The sequence below is a fragment of the Echinops telfairi genome, unplaced genomic scaffold (assembly GCF_000313985.2).
Source record: "Echinops telfairi isolate 266 unplaced genomic scaffold, ASM31398v2 ScPeMD7_1713;HRSCAF=2227, whole genome shotgun sequence".
NCBI lineage: Eukaryota > Metazoa > Chordata > Mammalia > Afrosoricida > Tenrecidae > Echinops > Echinops telfairi.
The window spans coordinates 20,891,261-20,911,327 of NW_022105611.1; the positions used below are offsets into that span (position 1 = coordinate 20,891,261).

At 56.9% G+C, this 20,067-nt stretch overlaps 1 protein-coding gene across 5 annotated transcripts in view; it reads left to right on the forward strand.

Annotated features, from left to right (window-relative positions):
* Window positions 1-20,067, forward strand: part of ARAP1 (ArfGAP with RhoGAP domain, ankyrin repeat and PH domain 1) — a 61,032-nt gene that overhangs the window by 3,525 nt on the left and 37,440 nt on the right. For 3 of the 5 annotated variants that reach the window (XM_030886413.2, XM_045293118.1, XM_045293116.1), the window contains exons 2-3: window positions 12,558-12,625; window positions 16,262-16,804. In XM_030886413.2, the coding sequence (XP_030742273.1) occupies window positions 16,305-16,804 (500 nt within the window). In that variant the 5' untranslated portion in view covers window positions 12,558-12,625; window positions 16,262-16,304. Of the gene's footprint in view, window positions 1-10,870; window positions 10,926-11,510; window positions 11,650-12,557; window positions 12,626-16,261; window positions 16,805-20,067 lie in introns of those variants that run through there. The other 2 variants (XM_045293114.1, XM_045293115.1) reach the window with 2 other exon arrangements.

A 20,067-nucleotide genomic window follows, 5' to 3' on the forward strand; every position in this document is an offset into this window, starting at 1 on the left:
TAGAACATCTGTCCCAGACCTTTGGGGCCGTCAGGATGTCTGGGAGGGGGATATGAAGTTAAGTGACCGGTTCAATAACCAAATTATTTACTTAATAGCAATCTCATTCTTATTGCCATCTCCTAGTGACCCTATAGGACAGGGTAGAACTGTCCCTATGGGTTTCTGAGACTAACTCTTCATGAGAATAGAAACCCCTGTCTTTCTCCACAGCAAAGTGGCTAGTGGTTTTGAACTGCTGCCCTTGAGGTTAGCAGCCCAACCACTACGCCACCAGGGCTCCGGCACGTCATAGTAATGGCAGTAGCAATAGCTAGTTTCTTTGAGGTGTATGTACTGTAGACCAGGCGCTGAACTCAGCATGCTATGGACAGATTTCATATGGACCATTTCAGAGAGTGGTAAGGACCGCTCTCATTTGACAGGTGAGGAAACTGGCCAGAGAGATTGAATAATTTGCCCAAGAAGACTCACCAAGGACACCGCATAGCGAGGAGTCTCCGCTTCTGTTAACTTCACAGGGCAAATCTTGCTTCCTGGGGGGGCCCGGTGATGGATGGGATCCTGGTTCTATCCCAGGAAGTCTAGTGGCAGGCAGGGCAGGCACTGGGGGGTCCCTTGGTCCAGTGACCAGCAGTGGGGGTAAGGGGCCCGCTAGAGCATCCTGCTTGCAAATCAGCCCTGCTGCTGGCTAGCCCCGAGCCCTGGGGAGGGTACCTGCTGGTCTCAGACCTGCACATTGGACCTTGTCTAGTCCTGCCCTCTGCCCCCTGGGCTTTTGTTTAATTCGGCAGTTTCCCAGACCCCATTGATGGGGAGACTGCGGTCAGTAGAAGCTAACTGACTTGTCTACTACGGTTGCTCTGCCGAGGAAAGGGAGAGCTGGAGTTGGAACCCCAGAGGGGAGGGGCGAGGGGTGCACTGAAGCCCTTGTCTGGGGCTTGGACAGGGTTTCCTAGACCCACAGACACAGCAGTCCTGCCTCTGCATGTTCCTGCCTGGCCATGGTGGGTGAGTACTCCTCTCAGGGGGCCCAAAAAGAGAGGTGCCAGCTACCCAATGGCAAACCTGGGCCACGTGGTTCTGGAGCCAGGAGGCCAAGAAGCAGAGACCAGCTGTGCTTACGTATCCGGTGCTCAGGGCCAGAGGGGTTCAGGGGAGGATCCCATGGTTAGAGAGGCCTCTCAGGGATGTGACAGCATCTTCCTCCTCATTATCTCCTTTGTTTCTAGGGCAGAGGTAAGGAAAGGCAAGGCTATAAGAGAAAACACAGGAGGCTCGGGATATGCTGTTCCTCTGTCCCCATTCCTGGGGCAGAGATTGGGCCACACCTGGAATCTTGGCTCTCTAGGAGCTGACTGGCCCTTCCTCCTCCTGACCAGGCCAGTGCTGAGGTGGGCAGCCCCAGGACAGGGAAGCAATTGTAGTAGCCCGGCTGAGTTTTGCCATATACCCCCCTCTTAGCGTCTGAGGCACCCCTGCCAGCTTGCTCACCACTGCCTTGGGCTTGGCTACCCCCCCTCCCCCCGTTTTCTTAAATCATTTTATTGGGGGCTTGTACAACTCTTATCACAATCCATGCATTGTGATAAGTCAAGCACATTTGTACATTTGTTGCCATCATCATTCTCAAAACAGTTTCCTTCCACTTGAGCCCTTGGTATCAGCTTCTCCTTTTTCCCCCTCCCTCTCCAACCCCACCCTGCCCTCCCCCTTTCTCTCCTCCTCACCCTTTACCTTAATCCAAGAGGGTAGGGTCTACCTGCACTCAGTCTGGGACCTGCCCCTGACCACCAGCTCGGCCCATTTGTCCCCGGGGGCTCCCCTTCCCTGGGACTCTAGGGGAGAAGCAGGAGGGGACCTCCTGGATTTCCTGGGCAGATAGGACTGGAACCAGCCAAACAAGACAGCTGAAGGGAGGAGGCCTCTCTGACCCATTTCCACTCACTCCTTTCCCCTCCCTAGGGCAGTTGGGATTTTCAGAGTCTGAGCCTGAGGTTCTGGGCACTGGAGGTTCAAGAGTTTCCAAATTCTAGGTTCTGTGGTCTTCCCCTGAGTTGAGGCAGAGTCCCACTGGGGCCAGGCTGGCACCAGGTGGACAAGGCCTGGAGCATCTCAGGGCTGTGAGGTGGGCCCGTCACCCAGTTGTCAGGCTGCCCTGGCTGACAAGCTCCTAGCTCTCTGCGCACACTTCACCTGTCTCCCTTTCAGGAAACTTGGGAGTGGACCCAGGAAGGGCCACCATTGTGTGAGGGCAGGTAGAGAGGGGCCATGTCTTCTCTTCATTTCCAGGTAGTAGTGGGGCTACCTGGCTGAAGAACAAGGTCAGGGCCATACTCCTGGAGGCAACCAGAGGAAGCAGAGCCAGCAGGGGGTGTGGCCCAGCAGACCCTGGCCAAGGGTCAGCCAAGCTGCAGGCCCCCTCTGGTGGACAGTCCTGTGCTTGAGTCCCCATTAGCGTGCCGGAGCCTGGCCTTAACCAAGAGCCTTCAAGTATTTGACAGTGTTCTGCCAGCTGCTCCGATGCCTGACTGCACCCATGTGCCCAGGCGCTGACTTCAGAGGACAGGGAGCAGGAGCCACCCTATGGGGAGGTGGCTTGCCTTGGCAGGGAAAACTTTCTGGTCTACCAGCCCCTTCCCAGTCTCCCTCCCTCTGGTTGGGTCGGGCTCGATGTGCAGCGTGTGAGTCCCCTCCAGCTCCCCGTTCCCGGATGGGGAGATGTGCCTTTTTGGAGGATCTGCCCGCACTTCAGTCTCTGTGTGGACATGGTGGGCATTTGATGTCCAGGTGGGAGGCTGAGGCAGGGGTGCCCAGGCTCTACAGCTGTTGCGGTGAGAGTGGGCAAGGCCTTCACCCACGGAGCCTCCTCTCTCTACCTCACTAGCGGGGCCTTCAGTCAGGAGGCCCACCCCCGTGGGTCTGCCACTCAAAGGCTACAGTTGAGTCCCAAAGGACCACGTGTGGTGGCAAGAGCCATCCCTGAGGGCCCGGACGGAGACTAACACTGTTCTAGTGAGACTGTGTGGCTCTGGGTGGGGTCTCCTGTGCTGGGTGACTAGGTACCAGAGGGTCATTGGAAGGCCTTATGCCACCCCTGTGCTCTTCTCCCCTGTGCCCCACCCCACCTCCCCGAGTGGGGCTCTTCCTCCTCCCTCCGTCCCCTCCACTCTGAAGCTGGACAGAGTGAGGTTCCTGACTCTAGGGTGACCCAAGAGCCAGGGGCATCTAGGGGTTCCTTTTCAGGAATACTCACCTGCTTCTCCTGCCTGTAGCCTAAAACCCCACCTTTCTCATCACAGGGCTGGACTAGCGGGGCTGCTCCGGGATTTCTGATGTCACCTGGGGGGCACACGGCCCCCCGCTCCCTCTCCCTCCTCCCCCCAGTTCTTCCAAGGGGCTCAAGCCTGGTCTGGTCCTGATTTGTTGTGTGTTCCTGCTTAGGGTCTTGATTTCTCTGGGGCTCACTTTCTCCCTCTGGAGGCAAGAAGGGGAGAACTGGGTGGTTTCTAAAAGACTGAAGGAGCAGGGTGCCGGTGGATGCTGCTGGGAGAAGGCAGGGCTGAGGGCTGGCGGGAGGGTTGGTACTGGGTGACCACCAGGAGTAATGGGAGGTGAGAGGTCGGCTACTGTGTGGCGGCACGACCTGGGCTAGTCATTGCTCTCTCTGGGCTAGCTGTTCCCCATGTGCAAAGCTAGACAATAATTCATTTCATTATAGGCAATCACTGTGAGCCACCCTCGGGTGGGTTTTCCAAGGGACTCCGACCCGGTCCTGCCTTGAGGGAGTGCTTGCATGCTGGTGGGATCAGAGCTGTGGCTGTGGGCCCCGGAGGAGGCCCTGACCCAGCCTGGAGTCAGGGAGCATCCTATGGGGCAGATGGCATTGGAGCTTAAAGGGTGAGGTGTAGAGAAAGCCGCTCCGAGCAAAACCACCGACTTGGGAGTGGAAGTGGATGAAGAGGGACAGGAGAGGAGGACCACGGGGCCGGAGTCGAGGGTGGGAACCCTCTGGGTAGTGGGCAGCCCCGGAAGGTCTAGGCAAGCTGGGGCAGGAGGGCAGCACCTGCCGGGGTGGCAGTGGTTGTCTCTGCTTCCTGGCAGTGGGGTGGGGGTTGGGGGTTCTGGTGCTCCAGGGGCCTGCTCTGGGACTACAGTTGAGGTGGGCAGAGTGAGAAGGCCTGAGAGTTAGCACTTCCCCTGTGTGGGCGAGGGCTCCCCCGGCAGTGTTTATCTGGGTAGCGCAGCCGGAAGTGGCGGTGAGGCGTTCTCTGAGGTCTGAGTAGGGCTAGGTCTAGGGATGGCCTCACCATTGAGGTGTGGGCTGGTGGACCTCTGGCCTGAGCCTCAGCCAGCCAGCCCTCTCCCTACTTGGTTGAGGCCGTGACAGGTGGGCTGGACTCAAACCCCTGGTGCAGACCTGCCCCTGCCCAGCCCCCACCTGTGTGGGTGGCCAGCCCCTGCTGCTGCCCACAGGCTTCCTGGGGAAGGACTTGGGTGAGGCAGGCAGAGCCGCAGGGGCACTGTAGAAGACGGGCAGCACATGCTGAAAGTAATGGCAGATGTTACATCGTGAGCGCCTGCCACAGGCCCGGCCTCTCAAGACGGCTGTTCATTCTTATGCCCCATAAATTACTTTCTGTGCATCTGGTTCAAGCCCCTGGCAGTCAGCTGCAAGCGAGACCACATGCCCGCCCTCCTGGGCAATCCTGTCGGGAAGACGATGAACAAGCAGGTGCCATGCCCGGCACTGACCGTGAGGTGTAGCAGGGAGGAGATGGAGGCTGGCGGTGAGCTTTTGTGGCATCTGGTCGGAGAAGGAAGGCCGCCCACAGTGGGGAGGGACTCGTGCTGATGTCCAGCCTAGAGTCTAAGTGCGTGGTGGGAATCCTCAGACGCTGTCACCTGGAAGCACCCCATGGCCCAGCACGGCACGCTTTGGAAGGGAAGCCACCCTGCCATGAGACGGCATCCGCACCCCAGGAGGGGGTGTCTGTGACTGGGAGGCTAGGGGGGCACGCTAAAGCTGCCTAGGACAGGGTAACCCAGTGTCCCCTGGTCTCCACAGGGGTCAAGGGCTGGTTGGCTCGCTCGTTGAGCTAAATCCAGAGGGTGAAGGATTGGGGGAGTGGGACAGAGTGGGCTTGGATCAGGGCTGTGGGGGCACTTGGCTGCCAGGCCCAGCAGCTCGGCCTTGTGGTCAGCTTGAGCTGTGGGCCCTGGTGTCGGGTAGAAAGGCCGGGCGGGCAGCAGCGAGGCAGACTCAGGGCTCCCAACAAGCTTAGCAGGCCCGGGGTGGGTGGACGCAGTGGGGATGAGCAGTGACCCCTGTGGGAGTAGTGGGACGTGCTGGGACCGGAAGGGACTGCTGTCAGGTCGATTCCGCTGACAGTGACCTGCGTGCAGTAGGACGAAGCTGCTTCACGCTTCTTATATTCCAGCCCAGGGTTGCACCGCCGTGCCGGCCCACCTCACCGAGGGTCGTCCTCCGCTCCGTCGATCAGGATGTGATCAAGAAAAGCACACTGGGGAATGATGAGGGCAACAAATGTATAGATGTGCTTTACACAATTGATCTATGTATTGTGATGAATTATATGAGCCCCAATAAAAAAAAAAAAAAAAGAAAAGCACACTGTGTTGCTTTCAGCTTCATTGATTTGCAAGCGAGGTCCCTCAGAAGTTCACAGCACGCCTGACCCTTCCCTAGCTTGGGGAGTGGACCTGCCAGGGTGCTGCTGGCTTCCGGTTGGAGGGTGGAGTGGCGTGGCACTGGAGGAGCGTGGTCATGGCCAGACCACAGGGCGCCAGTCTTGTGTTCACTGGCAGAGCTGAGCCGTTCCCCGTGTGACAGGCTGTAGGTGCCGGTGCCCGGGCCGCTGGTCCCCGGTGAGGGCCACTTGCTGTGCAGTCAGCTGGACCGGGAAGAGCGCGAGCCTCACGCTCTCCTTCTGCAGCCTAGGCAGTGCGGGTTCTGGTGGCTCCCTCTGGGCACACTGTCCATCAGGTGACACCCGACTCGTGAGCAGACCCCCGGTGACAGACTGGAGCTGCATTGCCGGCCCCTTAGGCTGTGTTCTTCCGGGAAAAGATCGCCTGGGCTTTCCCCACGGAGCCTCTGGATAGGTTTGAACTGTCCACCTCTGGGTTGGCAGCCAAGCCCTTGCCCGCTGAGTCGGGGAGCCCAGGAGAGAAGGTTGGCAGAGCCCCAGGGGTGGGGCTGCCAGAGGAAGAGAGCCTCTCTCCTCTACCCAGAGTTCCGCACCCTGACCGGGAGGGCACAGGTCCTGGATTTGGAGCTCTATGGGGAGTCAGGCTGGGAAAGGGTGTGGCAGTCATGGGTGTCGGGGTAACTGGGACCCCGTCCCCCGTGTCAAGGGGGTAACCAAGAGCCAGTCTGGTCAGGACCGGATAAGGCCTTGGCACCAGCACTGGAAGTGGCAGCCTTAGCAGAGGATGAGCGGATGACGTGCAGATGTGACCCTGATGACACACATGGGGACACATCACGGCCGTCTGGGTGCCAGGCTCTGTGAGGTAAGACTGACAGCTCTGTTTTATAGCGGGGTGGGTGGGGAGAACGGAGCCTTCGAATACGATGTGGCTTGTCCAGGACTTCAGGCAAGAAACAGTGGAGCCAGGACTGGATCTGGGTTTGTCTTTCATCCTGGGCAGGGAGACACCTTTGGCCTGGGTCCAGGGACTTGCCAGTGAGTCCCCGCTCCCTCAGGGAGATTGAGGCAGCTCTTCAGGGGCCCAGACCCCGAGACCCTGACTCAGTTCCCACTCCCCTGCGAGGCTGCCCCTGACCAGCTCTCACCAGTCTAGGGACCCCAGAGGATGGGCCATAGCCTAGCTAGGAGTACCCAGGCACATCCTGGGCCTGGGCAAGTTAGAGGGCAGAGAGAGGGGCTGGGCAGGACAGGAGATGCCAGTGTGCCTCTGTGGGGGTTGACGTGCAGCCAGCCCTGGAGAGATGAAATAGGCTTCTTGGCCCAGTGGCCAGTCAGCTCCCACCCCTTTCCTGAAGCCTCACTGTCACTGTGACCCCTTAGAGCTGGAGGGAGCCGGCCCCTGCAGAAGGCGGGGGCCACTTCTGCCCTATCTGGGCCGGGAGCCCATCCCCCACCTAGTTCCTCATATCTGCGGGAAGTGTCCCCAAGGCCTCTCGCCTGAGCTGTCAGAGTCCCGAGAACTCCCGGGAGGGAACGGATCGAGGTGGCCCTGCCCATCGGTATCACTCGCGGTTGGACTTGGGGACACCGGGATGCGTGAGGGGGTGTGTATCGGGCAGAGGGGGCTCTAGAGTGGTCGTGTCCAGTATCTTGTTAGCAAGGAGTGTGGTCACTGAAGGGGGTGTGGTGGTGGTGGTGGTGGTGGTGGGGTGGTGGTGCAGATGTGCTTTGCTTTGGGCGGCGGTGGTGGTGGAGTGGTGGCTATGTCCCTTGTGGTAGTGTGTGTGTGGCAGGGTGGGCTGTGGCTTGGAGACCGGGGCCTGACCTGGGCTGGATGCGACTGGCCTTGTTCCTGTGTGTGGATTTCTGAGAGCCTCTGTTGGGAAACCCAGGGGTCCTGGTGGGGGGTGGGGCACGGGGGCCTGTGCAGGGGAGATGGTGTGCTTGAGCTGAGACCTCAGGTCTGAGTCTTGGGCCTGCCTCCCCCTCCCAGTGCTGGGTCTTTTCCTTGGACCCAGAGCTAGGCTTTGTGCAGAGATGGGAGCCAAGGTGCAGTCCAGGAAAGCTTCCTGGCTGGGAAGCTCCCAAGCAGAGCGCAGAGGGATTTGGACTTCCATGCTGCGCCCACCCAGGGCTGAGTCACTCATGCAAATCAGCCTGCCTGGAGTACACCCCCCAGGAAAGGGTCACACCCACACGGGTCAGCAGGCCCTGTGGGTGACCAGGGTGAGTCACCACGATCTTCACAGCCTTGCTTAGCCTTGCTCGGGGCCCCAGGCCCTGCACACACTCCAGCCCCTTTGGGAAGGCTTGGTTCCACCTCCTCAGCCATCTCCATCTCCCTGGCCCCACCAGACACACAGGCAGCCACGTTGTCTGCAGCAAGTGACCTGGGCCAGTCTCCACCCCCGTGGCCTCAGCTCGGTGGCCCTGACTGGGTAGCAGTCCCAGGCCTTGGGCTTTTCCTGAGGATGAAGGAGATACAGGCAGACTGGCAGGGCCTAGACACTCAGGGCATCAAAGCGGTCTGGGCAGGCCTAGCCTGATTAAAGCTCTGGACTGGGAGGACCAGGATGGAGAGGGGTCGATGGGCTGTAAGCTCTGCCAGCAAGAGAGACTCAGGCAAGACCTGAAGAAGGACTGGCTGGCAAGAATGACAGATTCTAGAGCTAGTGTCCTTGTGAGCCCAGCTGGGTCTCAGGCTTGACTGTGGGGAGCAGGGAGGAGGATAAGAAGCGTGCAGACCCTCCGGGCACCTATGTGTCAGGGTAGGAGCTAGGTGAGCAGGAGTCTTGCAGGCAGAGTACCAGAGACAGCAGAAGCAGTGGGTTGAGCTGTGTGCTCAGCTCGGGGTCCGCGGGGGCAGTCCGGAAGAACTTTCTGGAGGGTTTGGCGTGGAGCCCAGACCCTGAGGTGGGAGTGTGGTTCATGTGCTCGTTGTCAGCAGTTTGGGGGCTCACTGTGCCAGCCCCCCTGGTACGATGAGTGACAGGAAGGAGCTCTGATGGGCCAGGCCGGGGCTTGCAGTGCGTCACTGACAAGTTGAACAAGTTGCTTCCTCTCTGTGGCTGCCAGTTGCTTTTCCTGGAATGGCTTTTCCTGGCCCCTGGCCGAACCACCAAGGCATGGACGCAAGGGCACTGGGAACCTGGAAAGGCCCTGGGCAGAGGTGGGGCCAGGTGGCTTCTGCTGTGAGATGCCCACTGTGGCGTGTTGGGGAGAAGCTGAGGGAGCAGAGGGGGGCTGGGGTGGTGGGTGGTGGAACCTGGGGAGGATGGGAACCCCTATGTGTGGATCATCTATTGCAACAGGATGATTCTCTCCTCCCTGGATGTGGGGACTACGTGACCCATCTCAGCTGCGGCCAGGGTTCAGTGCGTGTGGCCCCGCTCAGAGCACAAAGTCTAAAGGGGCCCCAAAGTCTCTCAGAGGCTCAGAGAAATAATATCGTGATGAAGGCTTCTTGTTTTAGTGATTTTTTTTTAAAGTCAAAACTAAAGCTATATATATATATATATATTTTTTTTTTTTTTGAACAAAATACCAAATATTTGTTCAGTAGAGAGAGGTTCAGGGTTGCCAAGTCTGGCTCCGGCTCCGGCCCCAAGATGGCTCAGCATGGCACGCCTCTAGACTTCTGTTACCAAGGAGCTGCTTCCTCCAGGAAGTCTTCCCTGGCTTCCAACCAAAACCAAAGCCAAACTCACTGCTGTTGAGTTGGTGCTGACTCATAGCAGCCAAATAAGACAGGGTCTGAGACAGTAGCTCTTTACGGGAATGGACAGCCTCCTTCTTTCCCCTGAAGAGCCGCAGATGGCTTGGGACTGCTCACTTTGCCATTAGCGGCCCATTATGCCTGGTTTAAATGGGCTGGGTGGGGTGGGACCCCTCAGACCTGAAACCCAAGGTTCCTCAGGGGCGGGGGTCAGGGGTCAGGTGTGGTTCCTGTTTGTGCCTCCAGTCATACCTTGAAAGGGGTGGGTGTGGGGGTGCAGGTCCAGGGCTGGGTACCTAGAGACCGGTCTGTGAGATGGCCCAAGGCTCTGACCTTGGCCTGAGTCCCTTAGTGCAGGAATGGGAACTTGAGAGAGGCCTGGAAGGGGCCTGGGCCCTGCTCAGGTCGAAGCAGTTCCTGTTTCCCAGACCTGCTGTTGGAGGACGGTTGCCGCGCCTTCATCAGATAACACGTATTAGGCCTGGAGAGAGGTGCCTGCCCCTCTTGTTACTAAGCCCAGCTGAACTCAGTTCCCACTCACAGGGAGCCTAGAGGACAGAGTAGACCTGCTGCCCCCGTAGGTTTCCCAGACTGCAGCCGTGGGAGTAGAGAGCCCCTGCATTCTCCAGAGGATCAGCTGGTGGTTTCAAACTGCTGAATCCTTGTGGTTAGTAGCCCAGCACGTAACCACGGGGCCTCCAGGCCTCCTGTGGCTGTTAGCTGCCATCCGCTCATTTCTGACTCTGGGCACTACACTGAATCCTGTATGTCCCACGTTGCAGAAAGAACTGGGTGATCCTGCCCCACTCCCATGATCTGTCAGATGAATCCGCCTGTAGTGTTACCAAACAGACTGATTTTCAAAAGTACTGGGGACAGTGGTAGCTCAATGATAGAACTCTCACCTTCCATGGGGGAGACTCAGGTTCGATTCCCAGCCGGTGCACTCACTACCTGTCTGCCAACAAGGCTAAGGTGTTGCTGTGTGGCTGAACCCGTTTCAGCGGAGACTACGAGAGCCTCGCCCATCGCATGGGCTTCCTGTCAGCAAGCGGGGCAGTGAAGAGTCTGTTGTGTAAGCTGTACACTCCCACACAAATGAGCCACAGTGCAGCTCTGGTGTTTCTATTAGCTGCCCTGAAAAGAAGTGACATTAATTTTAACAATATATTCACATACGTAGATTACCAGTGCAGCATGTAATCAGCAGAACAAGCTGAGATATTTTACTTTATTTTGGGGGTGCTGTGTTTGCCATCAAGTGTAGGCTGCTCTTCCAGCACACCTCGTTCTGAGGGCCGTGTTGCAGTACCCACCGGAGACGATGGGCTGCACTGGTTTCCACGATCCCAGCCAGTTCCCCCCCTGCCCTCCCCTCCTCCCCCGCCCTTGATGTGTGATCTGGAGCAAGTTTCTTCACTTCTCTAGGTCTCTCTTTCTTCATTGTAAAATAAGGTTGACCCTCCTTTGTGTCCCATAGGGTTGCTGTGAGGATTAAACTGGTTGCAAAGTGCTGAGAATAGTGGCTGCATATGGTAAGCACTCAGGAGCCCTGGCGGTGTCATGGTTATGAGTTGGGCTTCTAACTGGAAGGTCAACATTTCAAAACCACCAACTGCTCCTTGGGAGAAAGACCGGCTCTCTCGAGAGTGACAGTCTTGGAAACCCACAAGGGCAGTGCTCCCTGCCTGTAGAGTCCCTAGGAATTGTAATGGACTCATTGGCGGTGAGTGTGGTCTGGAAGGACCCCCGTTGGCATAGTGGGTCATGATTGATTGACTAAGGTCAGCAATTGGAAACCAGCAGCCACCCTGCTGGGGAAAGCCGAGGCTCCCTGCTCCCTTAGTCTGGGAAACCCACTGGAGCAGTTAGTTCTGTCCAGCTCTATCAGTGAGCTTGGTTTCCTGGTTTTATAGTAAACACTGTGTTGTTTAGCTTTCAACTGTCATTGAGTCGCACTGTCACCTTTTGTTACCCTCTCCCCTGAAGTTCTGAGTAGGTCACACTCTGTGAAAATGCTCCCTTAGGAACCCTGACCAGGTTCACCCCACTAAGCAATGATGATTATGGAGTCTATGCAAACACCTCACTAGTGACATTTAAACTGGTCTTGTCCTCAGTGCCACCAGCTCACAGCCACCCTGTGGGACAGAGCGGAATTGCCCCAGGGTCTCCGGGGCTGCAGATCTTGAAGGAGGTGCCACGCCTGTCTTCCTCAGAGCAGCTGGTGGATTCGAACAACTGACGGTTTAGTTAGCGGTTGAGTGCTTTAAACACTGTGCCACCGGAGCCCTTTAAAACTCCCTGCAGAACTCTTTCTTTAAGAATAATTTTACTGGGGGCTCTTACAGCTCTTGTAACATTCCACACATCGATTGTGTCAAGCATCTTTTTACCTATGTTGCCATCATCGTTTCCAAAACATTTTCCACTTGAGCCCTTGGTATCAGCTCCTCTTTTTGCCCCTCCCTCCCCCTGCAGAACCCTTTTGCACCTTAACCTTGCCCTCATGGAGACCTGGCTCTGCCCAGGTTCTGTGTCGGGGATCTGCCCATTCCACCCCTCACCTCTACCCCCCAAAGAGCAGAGCCGTCAGAATCCTGTACTGACAGCAAGTGCAGCCGGCCCTGAGAGAAAGCTGGTCACTGTTTCCTGTCCTGCCGGGAAATACCCTCTTTTGGCCCATTTTCCTCAACCTTCCACACATGTTTATGGGTGGGACTTCGTGCCCCTGCCTCAGTTACCCCACCACTGGTCTTGTCTCACTCCTGGCTCCTGGGGTCCCCCCACTTCTCTCTCATCAGCTCTTCATGGGATAGGTCACTGAGCCTCACAGGTCCCCTCCTCACCCATGCCCTCTAGCCCCACAAGGTGCCCCCCACAACCTGCCTGTGTGTCCCCACCACTGTGTGACCCCCACCTCTGGCAGGCCTTCCTGGCCCTCCTCTGGTCTAACCTCCATCCCGCATCTACCATCCATTAGTTTACTTCCTTTCCCTCCACATTCTCCCCTGTTTCCTTCCCTCTGCCTTCTTCCCTTCTTCCCTCCACCCCACTCTTAGCCCCCCTTCCCCTCCCCCTTCCCCACCTTCCCCTCCCTTCTCTCCTGGCCGGTCACTGTCTGCATAGCCTGGCCTCCTGACCTTTCTCTCCCTCCTCCTTCCCAGGGGCTTCTGCCTCCTGCCATGACGGGACTCCCTCCGAGTAGCTGCCACCTCTGAGAGGACCTCCCCCGGTGAGTCGGGGGTGCGCTGGCGGGATAGGGTGGGTGGAGGGCCGTTCCATGGAGACCGAGGCCTATGGTCCGATTTCTCACTTTGGAAACTGAGGTTGGGAGGTGACCAAGGCTCCAGGAAGGGGACGGGGAGGGGTGTCCCCCCGGGCTGGACAGGGAGGGTGGCTAGCAGGGTGGAGTGGTAGTTTCTGTCACTCTCTGCTTCCTGATGCCCCTTCCTGCCTGTGGATTTGGTCTCTTTCTCATTCCATGTTGATACTTGTCATGATCACACTGTCTTTTGTTTTTTTCCCTCTGACTTTTAGAAGCATCCTCAGATGTCAGACACAGAATTTGCTATCGTAACCACTTTAAGACGGAGACTGTAGGCACACCAGTTAAGCCCGTGGTTCCCAACCTTCCTAATGCTGAGACCCTTTCATGCAGTTCCTCATGTGTGGTGACCCCCGCCATAACATTATTTTCATTGCCACTTCACTGTCATTTTGCTACTGTTATGAATCGGGAAACCCCTGTGAAAGGGTCGTTCGACCCCCAAAGGGACCGCGGCCCCCAGGTTGAGAACCGCTGAGTTAAGCCCACCAGGTGGTGCAGCCATTCCCGTCATCCGTTTCTACCAGCTCCTCACATTCTCCTCTTTCCTCAGGTTTTCTTTTTAACAGCGTGTGCTTAGCAGAAATGTCACAGGACACATGCGGTGCAGTAAGATCAGTTACATCTGTCACGTATCAGCTACTAGTGCGTGCGTGCATGTGTGTATGCACCAGTGCCCTCCTGGCGGCTGTCAAGTTCACCCCAGCTCGTGGGGTGTGGGACGAGCGCTGTGCGCTGGGGTGCCAGCCCTTTTTAGGTGTCGTGGTTTGGGTGAGAATGTGGAGAGCAGGTTAGTGCCACAGAGCTTTCCAGACGGCGACTTTCTGGAACCAGAGTGCTAGCCGTTGCTTCTGAGGCAACTCGGGGGATGTTTGAACCCCCAGCCTTTCGGTTTAGTAGCCGGACGCTCAACCGCCTGCTCCAGGCGGGGTCCTTGTGTGCACGCGTGTTTCCCCTTCCGTTCATCCAGTGTCTGCACGGCAGAACACAGCTTCGCACCGTGCCTTTTCACGTGACAGCCCATCCTCAGTGTGCTTTTATGTCAGCTTTGGAATCTGCCTGTCTCCAAAAATTCCTGTTGGTGTTTTCGGTGGAGATTGTGCTGGATTCTCGCGTCACCCAGCGCCACGCGGTGCGTTTGTTAGCCCTCTCTTCCGGTGGGCCCCTCCGGAGCCTTCTTATTTTATTTTTGGTAAGTACAGATTTAAAAACCTAGCCAGCAAGTGTGTGGAGGATGCTGAAGGGAGTTGAGCTTCAGGGTGCCTTCCGGGGTCCAAGGAGGGGCCCAGGTCACGTGTGCGTCTGGTCACCTGTTTTGTAACTTTTACAAAGTAAACTAGTTCAGGCTTCTTCTTAGAAAGGGCATCCAAATTCTGTGAGCTTCTAAAACCCAACAAAAAACTAACACCTACTTGCCGTGTGGCACCTCTGAATCAGGTGACTGTGGTTGTCTGAGTAGAATTGCGCTTCCCAGGGCTTTCTTGCTTCTCTCTATGTTGAAAAAGGATTCCATTTCTTTCTTTTTTGGGTCATTTTATTGGGGGCTCATACAACTCATCACAATCCATGCATACATCAATTGTATAAAGCACATTTGTACATTTGTTACCCTCATTATTCTTTTTAAAAAATTTATTTTATTGAGGGCTCGTACAGTTCTTCTCACAGTCCATGCATACATCCACTGAGTCAAGCACCTATGTACACCTGTTGCCCTTATCAATCTCATAACATTTGCCCTCTACTTTAGCCCTCAATATCATCTGCTCGTTTTCCCCCTCCCTCCCCTCTCCCCCTCCAAAGGATTCCATTTCTGTGGTGGTTGGTGAGAATCTCTGGGGTTTCCAATGGCTGCTCTTCCGGAAGTAGATTGCTAGGCTTTTCTTCCGGGTGCCCCTGAAGGACTTGAACTCTGGTCTTTTGAGTCGGCCACTGCCATGTGGATTCTGACTCTGAGGGACCCCGCAGCACAGAGTGGACACGGACCGGCTCCTCCCTCGGAGGCGGTAATCCTTTGCGGAAGTTGGCTGCCTCACTCGTCTGCCCCCAGGGCCCACGTGGAGTTTGAACTGCTGACCTGTTTTGCTTAGCAGCGCAAACCTGGGCCTCAGCCCTTCAGCCTCCTTCCTCGAGGCAGCAACTGTGTGTCATTTCAGAGATACTTTGTGCATTTTGCAAGTGGATACATCCAGATCTAGCCCCTCTTTCTGCTCCGATGCCACCCCTTCTCTGGATGGAAGGAGTTCCCCATTTTTTAATGACCGCTCGGTGTGCTGCTGTGGACTGTACCGTAAGCTAGTTGACCATTCCCCAATGGACGGTCGGTGGGATTATTGCCAGTCTCAGGACCTCTCTATATGGTTGCTATGCAGTGATAAGGTCAATCACTAGGAGTGGCCGCTCAAAGGGCAGGGGCCCTGGGGTTTCGCTGGTGATGTTTGTGTTTTCTGATTGAGGAGACCGCTTCCCCATAGGGATTCTGTGTGTTGTTTTGTTTAAACTGTGCCTTTGTGAACGTGTACATGAGTTTGCCGAGATCGGTTGACACACATTCTGTTCTGTGACCTTAGTCGTGACCCCTCCCATGGACCGGCCCTCTGCCCACTTCCGCCCTGCCTCCCTTTGCTCCGGCCCCCTGCTGCCTTCTGAACTTCGTTGTTGGGCAGAAGCGCCCTGGTGGTCTCCCGTGGTGGTTTGTGCGGAGTAGCACGTTCCCCACAGGTGATATTACCCCCTCAGAGCAGCCTGGTCTTTTTCTTATGATTTTGCTAGGCTTTTGTTTTGCGTCTAGGGCCTTCTGTTGTGACCCCATCCGAGTGGTTGGTAGCCGTGGCCGGCCACTAGCTAGTCCCTCGGGTCGCAGATGTGGAGACTGATGTCTGTGTGCTCCGTGAGCCCGTGCCCGTTTCCTGGTGTCTTGATTTTCATCGTTTCGTTCCTCCAGATGGGGAGAGACCGGTTGTTGCTCCTTAGACGACTGCTTTGATGACCCTGGTCACTACTCACCGGAGTTGGATGTAGGGCATTGTCTTTGTGGGCTGTTATGCCAACTGACCTTGGTGCCCCTCGGGACTGTGGTCTTGATTCCCCAGGCTCCCCAGCACAGTGTTCCAAAGCCCTTGGTTTTACCTAAGAAGCATTCGTAACCGGGCCCCGGTGTACTCCGGCACAGCCATGGACAGCCTCTGTCAAATCCACGTGTCCTCACGGGTGCACTGCCATTCTCCCTCCTGCTCCTGTGCAGCCTGCAGGTCTCCCCACGCACCTCTTCACAGATCGCTGTTCTTGCAGGGTCGGCCTCTGTTGCCTGTACCTCCGCCCGCCCATCGTGTTTTGCCAACCTCCCTCTTATTATATGTTGCCTTCCCCTTCACCCAGGTTAACACACACTCCCACAGCGTTTTCTTGACTGTAATCTTTACGGAAGAGATCCAGGCCTGTCTCTTCTGCGGGTGCGTTTAAACAGCCAGCAGCCCCAGAGGGATGCCCATGGGGGCGCCACATTGGCAGCCATGCCCCTGACCTCCTGCTCCTCTGTTCCAGGTCTGGACCGAGCCCAGCCGGCTGGGCCTCTGCTGTGGGCACCATGGCAGAGGCCAAGGAGGCCGGCCTGTCGGCGGCTGAGTGGCTGCGGGCTCTGCACCTGGAGCAGTACACTGGACTCTTCGAGCAGCATGGCCTGGTGTGGGCCACTGAGTGCTACAGTCTCAGCGATGCCCGCCTGGTGAACATGGGCGTGCTGCTCCCCGGCCACCGCCGCCGCATCCTGGCTGGCCTGCTGCGCACCCACGCACCCCCGGTCCCCACCCCCCGCCCAGCCCCACGGCCTGTGCCCATGAAACGCCACGTCTTCCGCTCGCCACCTGGACCCACCACGCCATCGCCCACTGCTGGAGAGGACGAGGAGCTGCCCGCTGCGCCCCCCATTCCACCCCGGAGGAGCTGCCTTCCACCTGCCTGCTTCTCCACCCCACCCACTGCCACCCCCGACCCTGTGCTGCCCCCGCTGCCTACCAAGAGGCATCTGGCTGAGCCAAGCTTGCCACCCGTGCCCCCTCGCATGGGGCCTCCCCGCCTGCTGGTGAGGTGAGTGGGTGCTGCTGACATGGGAGCGGCAGGGCCGAGGAGAGGCTGGAGGATACTGGGGGATGTTGGGCACTGGGTGAAAAGGAGACTTCAGGAGCAGGGAACAGGCTCAGAGGCCAGAGGCCCCATCAGGCACCTTGAGCAGGCTGTGAGGGGTGAGGGTGTAGCTGAGGCTGGGGCCAGAGCTGGGGGCCGGGAACCAGGAAGACTTTAAGCCAAGTGACTGAGTGAAACTTGAGAGCTGAAAGGACAAGGTGAGAGGGGGGCGGGGGCAGGCAGAGAGGAAGGGCTGGGTGAGAGGTTCCATCAGACCATGCCAAGGAGAGGGGGGTGATGGGGTGAGATGTGGGCAGTGGAATGGGCAGCCCTGCAGAGGAAGGGGGAGCCATGGCAGCCTCCTGGTTTCTGTCCCTAGTGGACAGAGGTGCTGTCCCTGAAATGGGACCCAGGGACAGACGTGGGTTTGGGTGGGGCCTGGAGGCCAGTGTGAGACCTGGTGGGTGTGAGGGCCTGTGGGGATCAGGGAACCTGTGGATCAGGAGGCAGTGGTGGAAGGGGTGGGGGAAGAATGGGGAAGCCTAGGGTGGGCCAGCTGGCCGGGGAGCAGGACCTGACAGGCCCCAGCTCTCCTTTGCACTGCTCCTGCCAAGGGCCACAGAACCCTCGGGGACCCTTCCCAGACTTTACCTACTCATCCCCTCTCCTCCTCCCGTCTTCGGCTGCTGGTGCCCTGGTTCTGTGGGGTTTCTTGTTCCCCATGAGTGCCCCAGTCACTCTCCTTCCCTCTGACCTGACTGCCTCCCTTCCTGCCATCTGTCCGATCGGCCTGGGGCCCTGCTGGAGGAGGATCCCCAAAGGGTGCCCTTTAAAAAAAATGTGATAAGTTTATCTTTAAAGATTTCACCTTTCTTTCACTCGTCCTCTCTCTTGGGAATTCGATCACATTCGTAGGAGTGGTGCAGCTCTCAGCACTTCCAGCATATTTGTCCTTCCTCATTGTCAGCGAAAGTGGGTGACTTTAAGCAACAGGAGGGTAGCCGCTCACGGTTCTACAGGCCGGAAGTCCCACATCAAGTGTAGGCAGGGCTCTGCTCCTTCTGAGACCCCAGACTCATTCCTTCCCCTTTCGGAGGGTGCCTGCACTCCTTGGCTTGTGGGTGCATCACTCATCTCTGGCTCCAGCTCCACCGTGTCTCTCTTTGATACCCGCCTCCTTTCTGGCGTGATGACACCAGTCACTGGATGTCAGGCCCACCCTAAGTTCAGGACAGAGTCCCAGGATGGTGCACATGGTCAGCCCACTCCACTGCATGTGTTCACTCAGAGGGCTTCCCAAGAAAGGCCAGGCAGTGACTTCTGAAAAAACTCTTGCCCATGGAGAGCCCTGCGGGGCCTAGTTCTGCTCCGACACGCAGGGTGTCTCCATGAGGCGGAATAACTCACCTCGTGGCAGCCGGCACTGTCAGACCTGCCAAAGCCTGCATTGTGTACGGCGGGCAGTCAGGAAACCCGGGTGTGTCCCACACAGCGAGAGCTAGAACAGCGGTCAGACCGCAGCCTGATGGAGGCGGCCAACCTACAAGGTCGGGCAAAACAAGGCAGCCCCATGCCCCCTTCACATTTGGGCTCCCAGGTTTCACGCCTTTTTAAAATTTTTCTTCAGTGTTTTCAAAATACAGCAAGAGTTCATTTCAAGATCCTCAACTTAAATGCATCTGCATAAAAGGCCCTCTTTCAAATCGGCATCTTCACGGGCAGCACCGTTAGGACCTAGCTATGAGCTCGGGGGTTTCACAGTTCAGTCTACTGCAAGAGTTGCCATGGGGTGCCAAGGTAGGATGGCTTCCAGGAGGAGGAGGGAATGCAGTGTGAGGGCGGGCGCCCGGTTGCCGACGGGCACTGTGCTGCCGCTTTGCTGATCCGTCCTAGCAGCAAACCTTCCTATGGGTTTGTGCCCTGTTTTCCATCAAGCAGGGAAACTGAGGCTCAGAGAAAGGAGCGGTGCGTGCCCTGCATTGCTGTCGAGGGCATGCTCGGGAGCTCCTGCGGGGAGCCTTCCCGTGCTTAGAGTTTGTGTCAGTTCCCATGCGCCCGGGCCGTCGCAGCCCCGCACACAGCAGAACAAACCACTGGCCGGGCCTGCGTCCCCCTCAGAGTTGTCATGTTTGAGCCCGTTGCTGCAGCCCCTGTGTCGGCCCATCTTGTCTAAGGCCTTTCTCTCTCGCTGCCCCTCCACTTTACCAAGCAGGATGTCCTTCTCCAGGGACTGGTCTTTCCTGACAACTTCCCATCCTCGCCTCCAAGGAGCATTCTAGCCGTCCGGCCTCCCAGACACACGTGTTTGCTCTGCTCACGGTACTTTATGTCGTCTTCGCCAACACCATGACTCAGACGCACCAGACCCTCTGCTGTCTGCTTACGCTCTGTCCGACTTCTGATGCACACAGGCCGCTGAAAAACCTCAGCCCGGGGCAGGCTCACCTCACTCCTCAAAGGGCACATTCAATGGTTTCCTTCCCCCGCTCTGTCCATGACTTCCCAGTGTGGTTCTCTTCAGGGTCGTTGGTAGTGGCAGTTGAGCCCCATCCAGTGCTTCTGGTCTCTGGCTCGTGGAAACTGGACACCTGTGCTTTTTGATCCTGTAAATAGATCTTGTGCAGTAGAGCTGCCCAACTGCATTCGTTGTCTGAGTTTTTGACTGCTGCTTCCACAAGTGTTGACATGTATAGAGTGGACATGAAGTCAGGGAGCTCTGAAGGTCAAGCCAAGGCTGTAGTGTGTGCTTTGCTGTTGTGGTTACGTTTTGTTTTGTAGCTGTTGCAAAGCTACACAGCAAAGCCTACACGATCCAGCTGCCTCCACCTGTATGGTTCAAGGACCTTGCGCCGTTCTTCCCTGTGCAAGTATCCTCATCCTCTTTCCTGAGGCTTCCTCCCACGTCACCGTACCAGCCCTGTCTGAGCCTTAAGTCACTTTTGCTACTTTGACCCATATAGATCTTCTGTCACTTTGCTCTCGGGTCATTCTTACAAGAGCGCCTTGCTCAGGGCGGATGGTATGTACTGGGTGAGGCACCCTATTGTTTGGCTTTTAAGAAGACTGCAGGGGATCAGGGGATATTTGGGGCTTAAGTTTTGTTTTGTTTTTCTGTTCAGGAAACTTAATTTTTTTAAACAAAATATTTGGAAATATGTTCAACTTTATAGAAACAGTGCAAGACTAGAAATAGTACACCTCACATGGGCTTACGTTTTAAAAAAAAA